General features: G+C 35.1%; 1 protein-coding gene and 1 long non-coding RNA gene across 3 annotated transcripts in view; one reads left to right on the forward strand and one right to left on the reverse strand.

The window, feature by feature from the left end:
• The window catches only part of LOC136062398 (uncharacterized), a 5,225-nt gene extending 4,101 nt beyond the window's left edge, over positions 1–1,124 (reverse strand). The window contains exons 1-2 of the long non-coding RNA XR_010624155.1: positions 780–1,124; positions 476–705 (exon numbers count right to left, since the gene is read on the reverse strand). This is a non-coding gene — a long non-coding RNA (uncharacterized LOC136062398). The remainder of the gene's footprint in view (positions 1–475; positions 706–779) is intronic.
• An 8,314-nt stretch (positions 1,125–9,438) lies between these two features.
• LOC112010846 (F-box/kelch-repeat protein At1g57790) lies at positions 9,439–14,782 on the forward strand. Of its 2 annotated transcripts, XM_024043218.2 has the most exons (3): positions 9,439–9,567; positions 11,509–12,624; positions 14,414–14,782. In XM_024043218.2, the coding sequence occupies exons 1-2, from the start codon at positions 9,536–9,538 to the stop codon at positions 12,614–12,616; spliced, it is 1,140 nt and encodes a 379-aa protein (XP_023898986.1). In that variant the 5' UTR covers positions 9,439–9,535; the 3' UTR covers positions 12,617–12,624; positions 14,414–14,782. The 2 variants fall into 2 exon arrangements, with proteins under 2 accessions (XP_023898986.1, XP_023898985.1); XM_024043217.2 differs by lacking the exon at positions 14,414–14,782 and having other exon boundaries at positions 11,509–12,877.
• Positions 14,783–14,892: the final 110 nt, after the last annotated feature.

A 14,892-nucleotide genomic window follows, 5' to 3' on the forward strand; every position in this document is an offset into this window, starting at 1 on the left:
AAAAGAAAGAAGAAAAGGGTCTCCTCGGCCATGGGCCGAGGAGCATCCCCCCATTTGTAAAGAAACTCTTAGTATTTTTTATAAAGAAAGTTCATGCATGGTGATCGACGGCCAGCACCTAAACCTTTAACCCACTCTCTATAAATTTATTGTTTGGGTTTGTTGGGCTGAAAACCCATTAAAACTCAGGGTCAATCCAAACTGAGTCCCTACAAATAATAATAATAATAAGATTCTTGTTAAATAATGGAGGAGGAAATGCCTGCTTTAATGATGTCAGGAGATAATGAACTAGATCCTTTTGAAGAGAAGATAACTATTCTCGGATTAGGTTTAACCTTGTTCTTATTGAATAAAAAGCTTGCAACCGGACTACTGTATTATCACAAGTACTGTCAAATTATATATTTTTACACTATATAGTTCAACCCAAAAACCAAAGAAAGACCCATGAATTTAGGCATATAATACTCACTTTGTGCTTCGCATTTATCTGTCGGCTTCACCTTTCTTAATTATTATCATGGTAGGAACTACAAAATTGTATATCATATCAGTTCCTATACCTGGAGATATGAGGACCATCCCAGCACCTCCTTGTTCTGTTACTACTTCTGATTTCTCACACTTTTTCATCCCATGATTCCAAATTATGCACGCCACAATCTTTTTACTGATCAGAGATCAAGTGTATCTTTACAATAGCTAAAATAGAAAGCAAATTAAGTTAATTGAGAGATATGTAAGACTAATGAATTAATAAGTGTACCGGTACATACCTAGTGACACACTTTACTCACATTGCTACCTGATTAAAATCCCCAAAAGCTGCTGCTACAATTTCATAATAACCTCTTAGTTCATATAAGTTACTTATATCCATAACCTTGAAAAAGTTTCCCCGGTTAAATCAAGACTATAATTTTTAAACTATTTGATAAGATATTGCCTGCCCTCAATACTCAACATAGTAATGGGACTTTAGCTAGTTCATACCTGCAGTTCTCTTCTATTTCCAAGACACAAATTAGCAAAAGCTTTCTCGATTAATTGTACTTGCTGCAACTGTCAAAACCCAAGGAGCTGCATTCACAACACTTCCAGCAGCTCCAACATTGCCAGCAGAAGCAGAAGCAGAAACAAAAACTTCATTTATAAAAGCATTGAGAGCTCCAATTGAAAAGCAATCTTCTAAATAGTTCTGTGGTGGACCACTGGGACCAAGAGACATAGTAATGATTTTAACACCATCATCAATTGCATCCCCATAAGCTTTATGAATGTCAGAACATGTACACTAGTTAATTGTTATGCCAACAAACTTTGTACACACCTAATCGAGTAAGAGGTGCCCACCTTTGCTGTGTGGCTCTTCCATCCTTGTACATTCATCAAATTCACTTCTGATCACACAGCTTTGGATGTTGTATGAGTGTCATGGCCAAAATCATTGCAGGGGGGTCGATAAACAGTTCCAAATGATTCAGGAGGGCCAATTTGGTCCAAAAATCCATCATGATAGCATTGAGACCCAATTAATTTACTGCAAGCATTACACATACAAAATTGTTTAGTGTCAAAAGGTGTAGATTGATATATTATAAGTAATGCTGATTTTTTAAATAAGTATCTAAAAGAAAAGTAAATAGGTCAAATGAATTATTGTCTAATTTCATTCCAAGGCATAACTTGTACCATGACTAGAAGTAAAGCTTGAAATAAACCTTCTGAGCACAACAAATTTTATTACATAGACCAAACAAATTGATCAGTCAACTTTTAAATATAAAAACAAAAAGGTAATTCAAAAATGTACTTATTATGCTGTTGATGCGGTACCAATCATATTCATTGTCATGTCAATTTGTAAGTATCTTATGGTCAAATTTATAATAGATTTAGAGTTTATCAAACCTTTTACCTGTTAAAATTGGATTCCTTGAATTCATAGCCTATGACACAACATCCTCTAAAATTCTCTGGCACAGGCCCTAAGTGAATAGAAACTCAAGCCCCAGTTAAAATTGCAAACACCTGTAGATTAAAAACTAGTATCTAACATTTTACTAATTGATTAGTATACACTAAAAATGCATGAGAAAAGAGAGACTTACCACCATCTAAATGGCCAACTATGACATCGTGCCTGTTATCTTTGCTGAAGAATGAAACTACGATTTCCCATAAATTCCATGACCTTGTTGTGTGAAGATGATGAACAGTATCCTCAACAACAGATGCATTTGATTCATGTTCTGTACAATGAACACAATATTATAAATACCCCAAAAAAAAAATGTATACTAAATGCAAAAAAATTACTATCAGAATCATATATCGCCAATTTCACATACTTGATATCCTGTCAGCTTGTTCTAGTCCTCCGAAATTCTCAAGCATCGTTGTCCGTATGTACAATACGCGATACGTATCATATTGTGTGTAAAAAGTTTCATATCGTATCGGCATATCGTAAATGCTTATGAATCGTACGATACAGCATGTGTATCGTATAAATTGTATCGTATCGTAAAATTGTATATATCTGTGTAAAGAGTAAATTCTATAAGGATGGGGTGTAAAACCTATGTTTTACACCATCCAATAAGTGATTGCCATATCAGCATTTTACAATACATCCTACCACACCTAATAACATCTCAATAGATTCCCAATTTGGTTGGATTTATATATGGGTATTAGAATTGATTGAGTGTGATTGCGTTTATTTTTAAATATGTGATAAGATGATATGGCATGTTGGGATTGGAGGGGTAAAACATGGGTTTTACACCATGTCCTTATAGAATTTAATCTCATCTGTGTATCATATGAATCGTATCATATCATAAAATTGTATGTATCGTACAATACATAGACAAATGCTTTAAAATGAGTTTTTTGTTAAAATTTGTACTTTTATTTGAATCTAACAAGTTGTTAGACTTGTTTTAAATACAAAATTATTAGGTAATTTAATTTAACTTAATAAAACAACATATTCATAAGTTTTTTTTTTTCTCTCTTTTTCCTACAAAATTTGGACTACATAGTACACACTTACACTTCACTTTAATATTTACATATTTATTTTCTATACTATGAATAAGATATTAATTGAAAATATAATTATTTTTATTTTATTCATTATTATAAGTCCAAGAAACTGGAGGTCCGTTTCGATACAACTTATTGTTGCTGAAAACTGATTGTTGCTGAAAACATTGTAACAAAATAATTTTTAAATGTATGAATAGTACCGTGAGACCCATTTTTATTTTATTTTTTTTCTGAATAAAGTGGTTGTGGGTCCCATGAACAGTGCGTGAACAGTGTTTTTTGTCCCTGCACAGTAAATTCTGTCTCCTAAACTGTGTGAAAGCAATTTTTTTTTTTTTTTTTTTGTGTTGAATATTTTGCGTAGCGTTGTTTTGTCTGTATCCAAACCCTTACTAGAATGCCAAGAAGTTTTTTTTTTAAATAATTATTAAAATAAAAAGAACAAGAAGAGATAGTAAATGTTAATGATGATGAAGAAAATTTTAATGAAGAAATAAATTTGCAAAATAATAAACATGATGATAGCATTGACTTAGATGGGGATGATTAGCCAATATAATGAAAATAAATTAATTTTTGGGTCATTTGTAATATATTATCACTTTTGAATTTAAGCAATTTGAATGTGTATGTTATAAACACGTGCTAGTTTGATTTTTTTTTAGTTAGCTTGTTAAATATTATTATATAAGTGATGAATAAATTAGTCATTAGCTAAATATATTCTAAATTTATAATGAATATACCCTTTATATATGTATATCTATAATTTTTTATAAATTTCATTAAGTATTTGTGTATCTTACAATATACGATATGATATGATAAATAATACTGAAAAAACAAAAATCGATTTACGATACAATTTACGTTTACTAGGCTCTCAAGCGTAATGATACACTTGCTCTTTGAGCTGCATCAACACTGAAAATAAAATATGAATACTATAAATATTAGCAACCAACATAAAATTTTTCCACACATAAATTTTTAGATTAAATTAGAGATTTCCTTCCAACAAATGAAGAAAGCATTTCATGGTTGGAATTGATCACCCTATCAGAGTCTGGATATGAATGTGCGCCCATGTGCACAATGTAATGCTTGACCATATAAAAGCATATCCAAATAGTGACATAACTCATAATTGTTTCTTTCATTTTTAAATAATATAAATAGCAAGCAAAAAAAAAAAAAAAAAACACTATAGTGTTATAAACACTGAGACGATTGGTCTTACTGGAGGAATCTGGTTGCTATGGAATTTAGATATGGCAGAGGTGGTGCAACTTACTAACACAGAGCAAGAGATTCATGTGGAAGTGAAGGTACTCTCCTCTAACCAATCTTGGATATTCTCTGCAATATATGCTAGTCCTAGGAGTGCAAAAAGATGTATTCTCTGGGAAAATCTAGCTAAGGTTGCCGAGTTGCATAATAAGCCTTGGGTGATAGCTGGAGATTTTAATGAACCTCTTGTAGAGGAGGATAAATTTGGGGGCAGGCCAGTGAGCATATCTAGATCTCTCCTCTTTAAAGAATGCATGGATAAGTGCAATATGGTGGACATGAGATTTAGTGGGCCGAGATTTACCTGGTCTAACAGAAGGGATGTTAACAACCTGATTTAGGAAAGAATTGAACGGTTCTTTATGAACCCAAGCTGGTGTTTGCTCTACCCAGATGCCAAAGTAACTCATCTAACAAGATGTCACTCAGACCATTGCCTTGTTCTTATGGAAACCAATCCTAGAAGACCCACTCAGTTGAATAGACCCTTCAGATTTCAGAGTTTCTGGCTCTCTGACCCCTCATTTCCAAACGTGGTTAACCAGGCTTGGAGACAGCAAAGGAAGTTTTCAGAAGCTATGGAAGCTTTCTCCAAAGAAGCTACAGAATGGAACAAAAACCACTTCGGAAATATCTTTGGCAAAAAGAGAAGAATTATGGCTCGGTTAAGGGGTATTCAAATGGCTATGGCCTCCAATCCCTCCTCCTCCCTAATCATTCTTCAGAATCAACTGTTGAGAGAGCTAGACGTTGTTCTTCATCAGGAAGTAGAATTATGGGCTCTCAAGTCCAGAATTAACTGGATGATGCTGGGTGATAGAAACACTTCCTTTTATCATGTTTCCGCGCTTGCCAGAAGAAAGAGAAACCTTATTACTTCAGTCAAGAATAAGGTTAGAGAGTGGCTGTTTGAGGAAAGAGAGGTCATGAATCATTTCAGGGAAGGGTTCATTAATCTTTACTCCACATCTCAAGACTCAGCTACCTGGGGACTTGATTATCATTCTAAGTGGCAATCCAAGCTATCAGATGAAGAGAAGAACAGTATTAGCCTTATGGTGACAGATGAAGAAATCTCTACAGCCCTTTGGTCCATGAAGGCTTTCAAGGCTCCAGGACCATACGGCCTCCATGCGGGTTTTTTTCAGAAGTTTTGGCTCATCATGGGCAACTCAGTTAAAGGAGAGATAAAGCAAATCTTTGAGCCTAAGAAAATTCCGGACTACCTGAACAAAACTAGCATCGTTCTCATCCCGAAAGTGCCTAGGCCAGAGTTTATCAATAACTATCGCCCCATAAGCCTTTGCAACACAGTTTATAAGATTATAACTAAAGTCATAGTTAATTGGCTTAGGCCTTATCTAGATAAGCTTATCTCTCCCTGTCAAACTGCTTTTGTCCCTGGTAGAAGAGGGGTGGATAATGCGATTATTGCACAAGAGATCATTCACACAATGGGCAAAACGAAAGGGACAGTGGGGTACATGGTCGTAAAGATTGACTTGGAGAAGGCCTATGACAAACTTGAATGGAGCTTCATAAGGGGAATTTTGAGAAGATACAACCTGCCGGATAATCTTATTGAGCTTATTATGAGCTGTATTTCAACAGTCTCAATGTCTCTTCTTTTTAATGGTGGAAGCTTAGATTCATTTCACCATACTAGAGGGATAAGACAAGGTAATCCTATTTCCCCTTACATTTTTATCCTTTGCATGGATTTTCTAGGCCAATTGATCCAAGAGAAATGTGAAATTAAAAAGTGGTGCCCAGTGAAAGCTTCAAGAAGTGGCCCAGCTTTCTCTCATCTTTTCTTCGCTGATAACCTAGTTTTATTTGCTAAGGCTGACACTGATAACTGTGTAGCCATCAGGGAGGTCCTTGATTCTTTCTGTAAGGTTTCAAGGCAAACTGTGAGTGTGGCAAAATCTAGAGTTTTCTTCTCCCCTAATATCAACCAAGAGAATAGAGAGGCCTTCAGTAACATTCTCGATTTTCAACAAACAACTTGCTTGGGGAGGTACCTAGGCTTCCTTATCAAACACCAAGGAAGGGGGAATCAGGACTTCAATTTTGTTCTGGATAGGGTGAAGAGGAAGCTTGCAGGATGGAAGGCAAACCTGCTATCTATGGCGGGAAGATCTATCCTTATCCAAGCATCCTCCTCAGCTATCCCTGCTTACGTTATGCAAAGTAACTTGCTTCCTGGAAAGGTGCTAGAAGGAATTGATAGAGTTAATAGAAACTTTTTGTGGGGATCAACGGAGAACAGTAAAAAAATGCATTGGGCGGGCTGGAAAAAGGTAGCCCGACCAAAGGAGGATGGAGGTTTGGGACTGCAAATAGCGAAAGGGAGGAACACAGCACTTCTTGCTAAGTTAAATTGGAGATTTCATACTGAGAGCAATGCACCATGGGCAAAGGTTTTAAAGTTGAAATATTGCAATCGTCAACGACTCATTTCCAGGAACCAAAACAAACTATCTAGCTCCAGAACTTGGAAAAGTCTAAAGGCAGGTGAAGCCACTTTTGTGCAAGGAGTTAAATGGATCCCCAGATATGAAAGCAATCTGGATTTTTGGAATGATAGTTGGTCCAACATAAGCTCCTTGAGGAATGTCGTTCAAGGTCCCCTAACCCATGCATCCTCTGATCTGAAGGTCAAGGATGTTAGAGTTGCAGGTAGTTGGAATTGGGCAATCATTCAAATGGATCTACCTATTGAAGTCATGAGGGAGATCCAAGCCACCCCGATCCCCATTGCTGCTAGGATTGAGGATAGACTGGCCTGGAAGTATTCTAACCGAGGAGATTTTGAGCTGAAAAGTGCCTATCAGCTGACCTTAAAACCCACAATGGAGGTACCTTTCAAGGGAAAATGGATATGGAAACTAAAAAACTTATCGAGAAACCAAATATTTGTGTGGAAATGCATGCACCAGAGCATTGGGGTTAAACATTGTCTCACGGCAAGAGGTATGTTAACTGACAACACTTGCCCTCGCTGCCATGGCGCATCAGAGACCATTTTACATGCACTCCGAGACTGTCCTTTAAGTAAGAGGGTTTGGCACCAGTTGGGGAAACAAGTCACAAATGCATCATTCTTCACTGCCAATCTGCAAAATTGGCTCACTGCCAATGCTAATTCTAATTTGGTGAAGCAGCAAGGTCTAGGTCAGATTCCTTGGTCTCAAGTTTTTTTATTTGCAATCTGGTTGGTTTGGGAAAGCAAGAATCAATTCTTGTTTTAAAATAAAAATTCGAATCCTAGTATTGCTAAAATGATCCTTGACCGTGCCTTTGAATTCACCCCCTGTGCTTGCACTGCTCCGGCCACAAAGAGGATGATTTTAAAGAGTATTCGTTGGGAAAAGCCATACAGTGGATGGATCAAACTTAATACGGATGGCTCGTCCTTAGGGAACCCCGGTGTGGCTGGTGGAGGAGGCTTAATTAGAGATGAGAACGGTGACTGGGTAGTTGGCTTTGCAAGAAAAATTGGGACTGCTACTAGCTTTTTGGCTGAGCTCTGGGCACTCCGTGATGGACTCCTTTTATGCTTACAACTCCATGCTCAAGCTGTCATAGTTGAGATGGATGCAAAAATTATTATTGATGCTCTCTCCTCACATACTAAAGCCAACACTATCGTATCTTCCATTATGGACGATTGCCGACAATTGATTGCGCAGATTCCTCAAGCCAGGTTCGAGCACATCTACAAGGAAGCAAACAAATGTGCAGACTTTCTTGCTAGACTAGGTTCCTCCCTAGATGTAGAATTTACTATTTTTTCTAGTCCGCTTGTGGACATGTTTAACATTTGGGAGGCTGATGCCCGCGGCTTGTGCTGCACCAAGATGTGCCCTGCCCCCTCTTTTGTTTCTTAAGTGTGTTTAATTTAATTCCTTGTGACTAACATGTGGTCCTTGAACTATACTTGAAGCAAGTGTGACAAATGAACAATAGATAAGAACACTAGAAATTTTCATCTTCATTTCTGAACTCATACACACACCACACTTTGTCAAGTTATTGCAAAGTTTTAAAATATATAATTTCTTAAATAGGCCAGTTTTTGTTAAGTTAGGACTTTAGGTTTATCTGTCAGCTGACACAAGTTTGTTTTGAAAATTGAAATTTTTCTCATAACCTTTATCAGGTAAGTATTTTACACTTTATCCTATTAAGCATATATAGTGTTAAAAACTTGAAACCACATGTAAATTTACATCCTTTTTATAAAATTAAAAAAAGAAAATTATGTCTTTCTTTGTTAATTATCTTATTTTAAAATTTGGTTAAATCCGCATGTTAAATCATCTGGTGATTTTAAATTATGTCTATCTATTTTTTAAATTACCTATTTTTACAAACGAAGGTCTCTATTTATCAAATTCTCTTGTATACAATTAGATGGCTTCAAAGGAATATAGACCAACCGAGAGCCGAAGGCCCAAAAAAAAAAAGTACATTTGTATGCTTATTAAGATCCCATTTTCAATGTCTGATTCTCTATATTCTGGAATGAAAAGACAATAGACTCGAAAAGTTATACCTAATTGATATTTTTGTTTAATTCACTTCTTCTACCTAGCATTTTTTGAAAGATGCTCAAATCATTAAAATTAAATTATAAACCTAATAAACCTAAATGGGTTTTTTTTTTTTTAAAGAAATTAAATGGTTAATATACAGCAATGCTATCCACGTATCAAATTTTATACCAAAGAAAAATATTATAACTACGGACTATTTTATAAACTGCTAATACCGTGAGTGATTATTAGTAAATAAAAAAGTGATGTAATCGGTGACCCTAGATAAAAACCATAAAGAACTTGAACCTCGGCTTATGACCCCCTCAACCTTACAATAACTTATATTTGTAAAGTGACCATCACTCTAAGGATACTCGATAAAAACCTTTTAGCAAGTGAACAAAATGCTCACCATCAGGTGGGAGCCACGTTACATTCGTATGATATTGCAGCCAATCATCGGTGCACCTGTACTGAAAAACTATGGAAACCGATACACCTGATTCCTACCCTAACCGCACGTGTTACCATGAGTTCCACATATAGCAGTGTTAACTGTGTAAGTCTAAGCCTAAGAACTTTCTCTCTCTATCTCTGTGTCCAAAGCTAAAAGGCCTCTAAGCACAGTATAGCTTCTCACTATGGCTGGCAAAAGGAGAAGAAAGCTCAAATCGTAAGCTATTTTTTTGTTTTTTTTTTTTTTAATATTAAGTCAAATTGAATTGTAATTTATCTTTTTCTTTAGCACAATTTACTTGCTTACATGAACTGGTTTTAGGGTTTTAGCTTTTAGGGGTTAATTCAGTTGGGGTGTATGATGGAATACCAATGTGTTTTTTACACAATTGAGAGCTTGAATTGTTGGTATTTGGAGTCAAGTTTGAAACTTTTGATGGTTTTGTGAAATGGGTTTTAGACTTTTAGTGTGTGGCTGTGAAATGGTTCAAGGGTTTTACATCTTGAACCAATCAGTCTTAAAAAGTGAAGGGAGCTGAAATCTGATGCAGGAAAGAAGCTTGAATGGGCTCTGATTCCAATTAGAATTCTAGATGAGATCTTGAAGAATTTTTGAAAAAGGTTCTATGTTTAAGGGTTTAGCGGTTTAGGGTAATGAAAATATGGGATTTTGAATACGTTTGATGGCTTTTTGGTATTAAAACAACGAACAGAATGTGTAATAAAGAAAGATAAAGCACTAGGCAATCACACCCTCAAAGCTTTAAATTAGTTGCTGGAATTTTATTGAAATCAATCTTAATAAACCAGCAACTTTCTAACCTAAAACTTAGTACTAAGACTTAATAATAATTAAGGTAACCTATTAAAGGTGCCAAGGAGCCCCACATCAAAATTAGACTACAAATCTTGAATCTTTTTGGTATTTAATCTTGTTTTTCCTCAAACTGTTTACTGACCACGTCAATTTTTTAATTTTTTTTAATTTGCATTTAATGTTTTAGATTAAATCAAATTGAATTGTAATTTTTTTTTTTTTTTTTTTTATTATTGTTCTTTTAAAGAGTTTACTTGCTTCTAGTTAGGGTTGCATGAAATGGTGTTAGGGTTGTAGGGGTTAATTCAGTTGGGATTTATATACTAATGTCTTATTACAACAATTATGAGTTTGAATAGTTGATATTTGGTGTCAAGTTTAAATATTTTGAAGGTTTTATCAAATGGTTAATGGGTTTTAATCTTTGGCAATGAAATGGTTCTGGGGTTTTACATCTTGGATCAATTAGAGTCAATTGAAAACTTTAATAGATTTTTCATTAGACTTCTAATCTGTGGCTATATTAAAGTGATTGATTTGTGCTTATGATCTAATATAGTAATCTGTGGCTATATTAAGTGTCATACTTTTTTTATTTTAATCTAATATAGAATGCTTTATTTTAGATGAGAGATGAAGGCATGTTATAGAATTAAAAAGAAAATAAAGTTAGGCAAGTTCAAATTATGTAGATAGCTTTGAATTAATGGTTTTGCTTCTTTTTACTGTATTTTAGGCTTAATCTGGATTATGTTTAGTGTATATATTGGTGTGGGGTAATCTGATAACATTATGGTTTCTTGTGGTTATTTTTCTCATATTGTAAATGGTTTATGTGCATATCAAGTTCATTAGCTGTGCTAGAATGGTCAACATATATTAGTGTGGTGATTGACTAGTCAGTATCTAGTAATACTGTTCTTACTGTTTTTATATGACATTATAATTTTTTCCTCTCAATCTCAACCACTGATGTAGAGGCCACACTACATTCAATCCGGCCTGGATCATTGCGAAGAAATGAGATTCAGATATGTATATAATGTGGATTCACTGGACTGTTTCCTCTGTTGTAACATTTTGGGGGGCTCTTTAGTTTCAGTGTGTATTTTTTTTCTTTTTCTTTTTTTGATAAGTAATAAATTTTATTGCTATCAAAAAAGGGACACCCTAGTACACGGAGTTTCAGCATATAAATTTTAACTGGAGTTCAAATCTCTGTCTTGCATTACATTTCTTTTAGCATTTTGTTGTTCATTATGGCACATTTCAAGCTCATTAATTGGCTTTGTTCGACATTTTTGTACTAGTACTTATCAGGAGTATAATTTTTATGTATAGGTTAGCTGAAACAATCAGCGGGAATAAAAGAATTGCAACAAAGGAAAAGAGAGAAAAATTGGAGCTACAGACTTGGTCTGACCTTCCTACAGAACTTCTGGAAGTGATTGTGTCCCGTCTAACCCTAGAGGACAATGTGCGGGCCTCTGTTGTTTGCAAAAGATGGCACTCAGTTGCAATTTCTGTCCGTGTAGTAAATCAATCACCATGGCTTATGTATTTCCCAAAATATGGTAACTTGTATGAATTCTATGACCCTTCACTACGCAAGACCCATTCTATCGAGTTACCTGAGTTGAATGGGACCAGGGTTTGTTACACTAAAGATGGTTGGTTATTGCTGTATAGACCTAGATCCCATCGAATGTTCTTCTTTAACCCCTTTAGTCATGAAGTGATTAAACTGCCAAGGTTTGAGTTGACTTATCAGATTGTTGCCTTCTCTTGTGCACCAACATCTAGCAACTGTATGCTTTTTACAGTTAAGCATGTCAGTCCCACAATTGTTGCTATTAGCACCTGTCATCCTAGGGCAACAGAGTGGGTTACTGTTAATTACCAAAATCGCTTGCCCTTTGTTAGTAGTATTTGGAATAAGCTTGTTTTCTGCAATGGACTGTTTTATTGTTTGAGTCTCACTGGTTGGCTAGGGGTGTTTGACCCACTGGAACATACTTGGAGTGTCCTTTCTGTGCCTCCACCCAAATGCCCCGATAATTTTTTCGCCAAAAATTGGTGGAAGGGCAAGTTTATGGCTGAGCATAAAGGAGAAATTTTAGTTATTTACACTTGTTCTAGTGAAAACCCCATTATTTTTAAGCTGGACCGGACAAAAATGATATGGGAAGAAATGAAAGCCCTTGATGGTGTCACACTTTTTGCGAGTTTCTTGTCCTCTCATTCCAGAACTGACCTTTCTGGACTAATGAGAAACAGTGTCTATTTCCCTAAAGTCCGTTTCTATGGAAAGCGTTGCATATCATACTCTCTTGACAATTGTAGATACTATCCACGGAAGCAGTGTCATGACTGGGGAGAACAAGATCCTTTTGAAAACATCTGGATTGAACCACCCCAAGGCTTCTTAAGCTTCACTGAAGAAATCTAGTTTCACAAGTATGTTCTAGTTAAGCATTGATTATATGTTTAGTTATAACTCAATTTAATAGAATGCTAATTCGCTACGAATTTCTGTATAAGTAGTTGCCTAGAAAATATTTGTTATACTTTTAGAAGAATTCATGCCGGATTCTGTTTTCTTTTCATCATAAGCGTATCAGATGTAAAATTGTGCCAAATAGTGTGTAATATTTATTTTTACTTTCAGTTCTTAAAATTTCTATATAGATAATTTCAGAATCTTTACTTACACATTGACTTTCAGTATTTGGTAGTTTCTCTGAAATCTTTGCCTCTTGAGATTTTTCATGGTATCCAAAGTGGGTAATATAGTCAGTTTACTGCCCATAATCTCCTTTTCATCACCAATAAGATTTTCTTTTCTTTTTCTTTTATTTATATAGTAAATAATTTTATTTCAAAAAAACTACCTCATGAACAGTACAAAGCACCACAAGATAGTCTAAAGAAAACTTACTCTGTGAAAGGAGGACGTTAATACTACTATCTTTGTTTTTTATTTTCTTAGGGTATGTCCTGTATATGGCTCTATTTTACGGTACCTGTCCTTATGGTCTCTTATAAGTTATAACAAGTAAATTTCATTTAGTTTCTTTAAAATTGAAAAACCGTTTATTTTAAGCAGATAACCAAGAAAAAAATATATCTTTCCTCATATTGGCTTGTTCAAAGTCTTCATTTGTGCAATACAGTTGTGCCCCTATTTTGGGCTTTTTGTATAAATTCTGCTCAGGGAAAGAAAAGAGCCAAGCTCTTGCTTTCTCATGGCGCCAGAAGCTACAGAATGCAAGCCCCTGCATAATCAATTATCTTTTAATTTACGTTGTTTAATCCAAAATGAATTTTATCCCTTGTTCAGGTTCAACTCATTCTTTGTCTTGTTGTACAAGACATTAATATTCATCCAAGTGAAAGTCCTTTAACTTGAATTGCCTTCTGACCTTGAACACGATTTACATCATTAAAGCTGCACTTGCTTATTCAATTTTTAACTTGACACCAACAAAATATTAAGAAATGTGTCTCAATGCCTGTCAAACTTCAGGCACTAAATAGTTTCACATACTTCTTGATATCCATTTTCTTCTCCTTATGTTTCTAATCTTGTTGATGAGCATTAGCAATGATTTTTTTTAATTATTGTAATAAGTTTGTCCAAACATGGTGAGTGAATTTGCACCGTGTGGAATAAAAGTTCTAGTGACCCTTGAATGCAATCACCCTTAGGGTTCCTGATATTCAAGATTAATTGCAAATACAGGAACTTTAAGATATGTTACTGAATGAAGATCGGTTATGTTATTTCTCCATCTCTTTTTTGTTATTGCTTTCACTGTTGCTACCTTATGAAGTGGGAGGCATGCTATTTCGCTTGTTGAATACAATTAGATGCATTGGCAACTCCATATGAGATAGAATAACATTTTGCACACTAATTTTTTCAGACTTCTTGAGATAGCTTATGGTTCATGGTATAAGTGCTGCTTTGTACAATTGCACGCACCGAAATTCATGAAATTTCAAGATTTGAAAAAATTATCAGTACCATGGTGCACCCGTAAGCTTTTGATAGGGATGGCCAAGTATGTTTTAGAGTGCATATGTTTTCTGTCAAATTGGGGTTATATTTCATCCATTTCTATGATTGGGACTGTTTTGTTGATGTATGAAGTACAAGCTCTGTTGTTTTTCACCATGAGGTTGAGTTCAAAAGCTGCACAGAATGCGCAGACTAACCATTACTTTTACTCATTTTGTTATTCAGAATTTTCAAGAAAATGTATGATTTGAGGGTTGTCTCTGAGGTTGCGAGGAAGTTTGTTTGTTTAGAAGCAAAATGTTTCCATCTTAAACCGCAGATTGGATTCAAGGAGCGTGCCCAAAGGCTGCCAGGAAATTAGCATGATTAGAAGTACAAGTGCATCATTAATGACAGATCAGAAACAATTATTCATGTAAATGTTGCATGCTCCGAGATCTGTCAGATTACCAATTGAAAATGACTCGTGTGTTGGGATGGCACCTATTATAATCCAACATGATTCAATATGTATATTGTTCTTGAGTCTTGGCCATCGAATTCTATTGAATTAGGTTTTCAACACGATATTGAACCATCTTTATTCCATTGAAACCTTCTTCTTCTTCTTTTTTTTGATAAACCATTCCATTGAAACCTGGTTTCTCATAACATTTGCACAAATTTGTCCAAAAATCTGAGATGCCTATGCCAGGTGAGTTTAT

The sequence above is a fragment of the Quercus suber genome, unplaced genomic scaffold (assembly GCF_002906115.3).
Source record: "Quercus suber isolate HL8 unplaced genomic scaffold, Cork oak 2.0 scaffold_18, whole genome shotgun sequence".
Classification (NCBI taxonomy): domain Eukaryota; kingdom Viridiplantae; phylum Streptophyta; class Magnoliopsida; order Fagales; family Fagaceae; genus Quercus; species Quercus suber.

Excerpts from the sequence above, each read along its gene's own strand:
- LOC112010846 (XM_024043218.2), top strand. The coding sequence starts at position 9,536 with ATGGCTGGCAAAAGGAGAAGAAAGCTCAAATC. Across the intron at positions 9,568-11,508 it reads AGGAGAAGAAAGCTCAAATC|GTTAGCTGAAACAATCAGCG; the intron begins GTAAGCTATTTT and ends TTTTATGTATAG.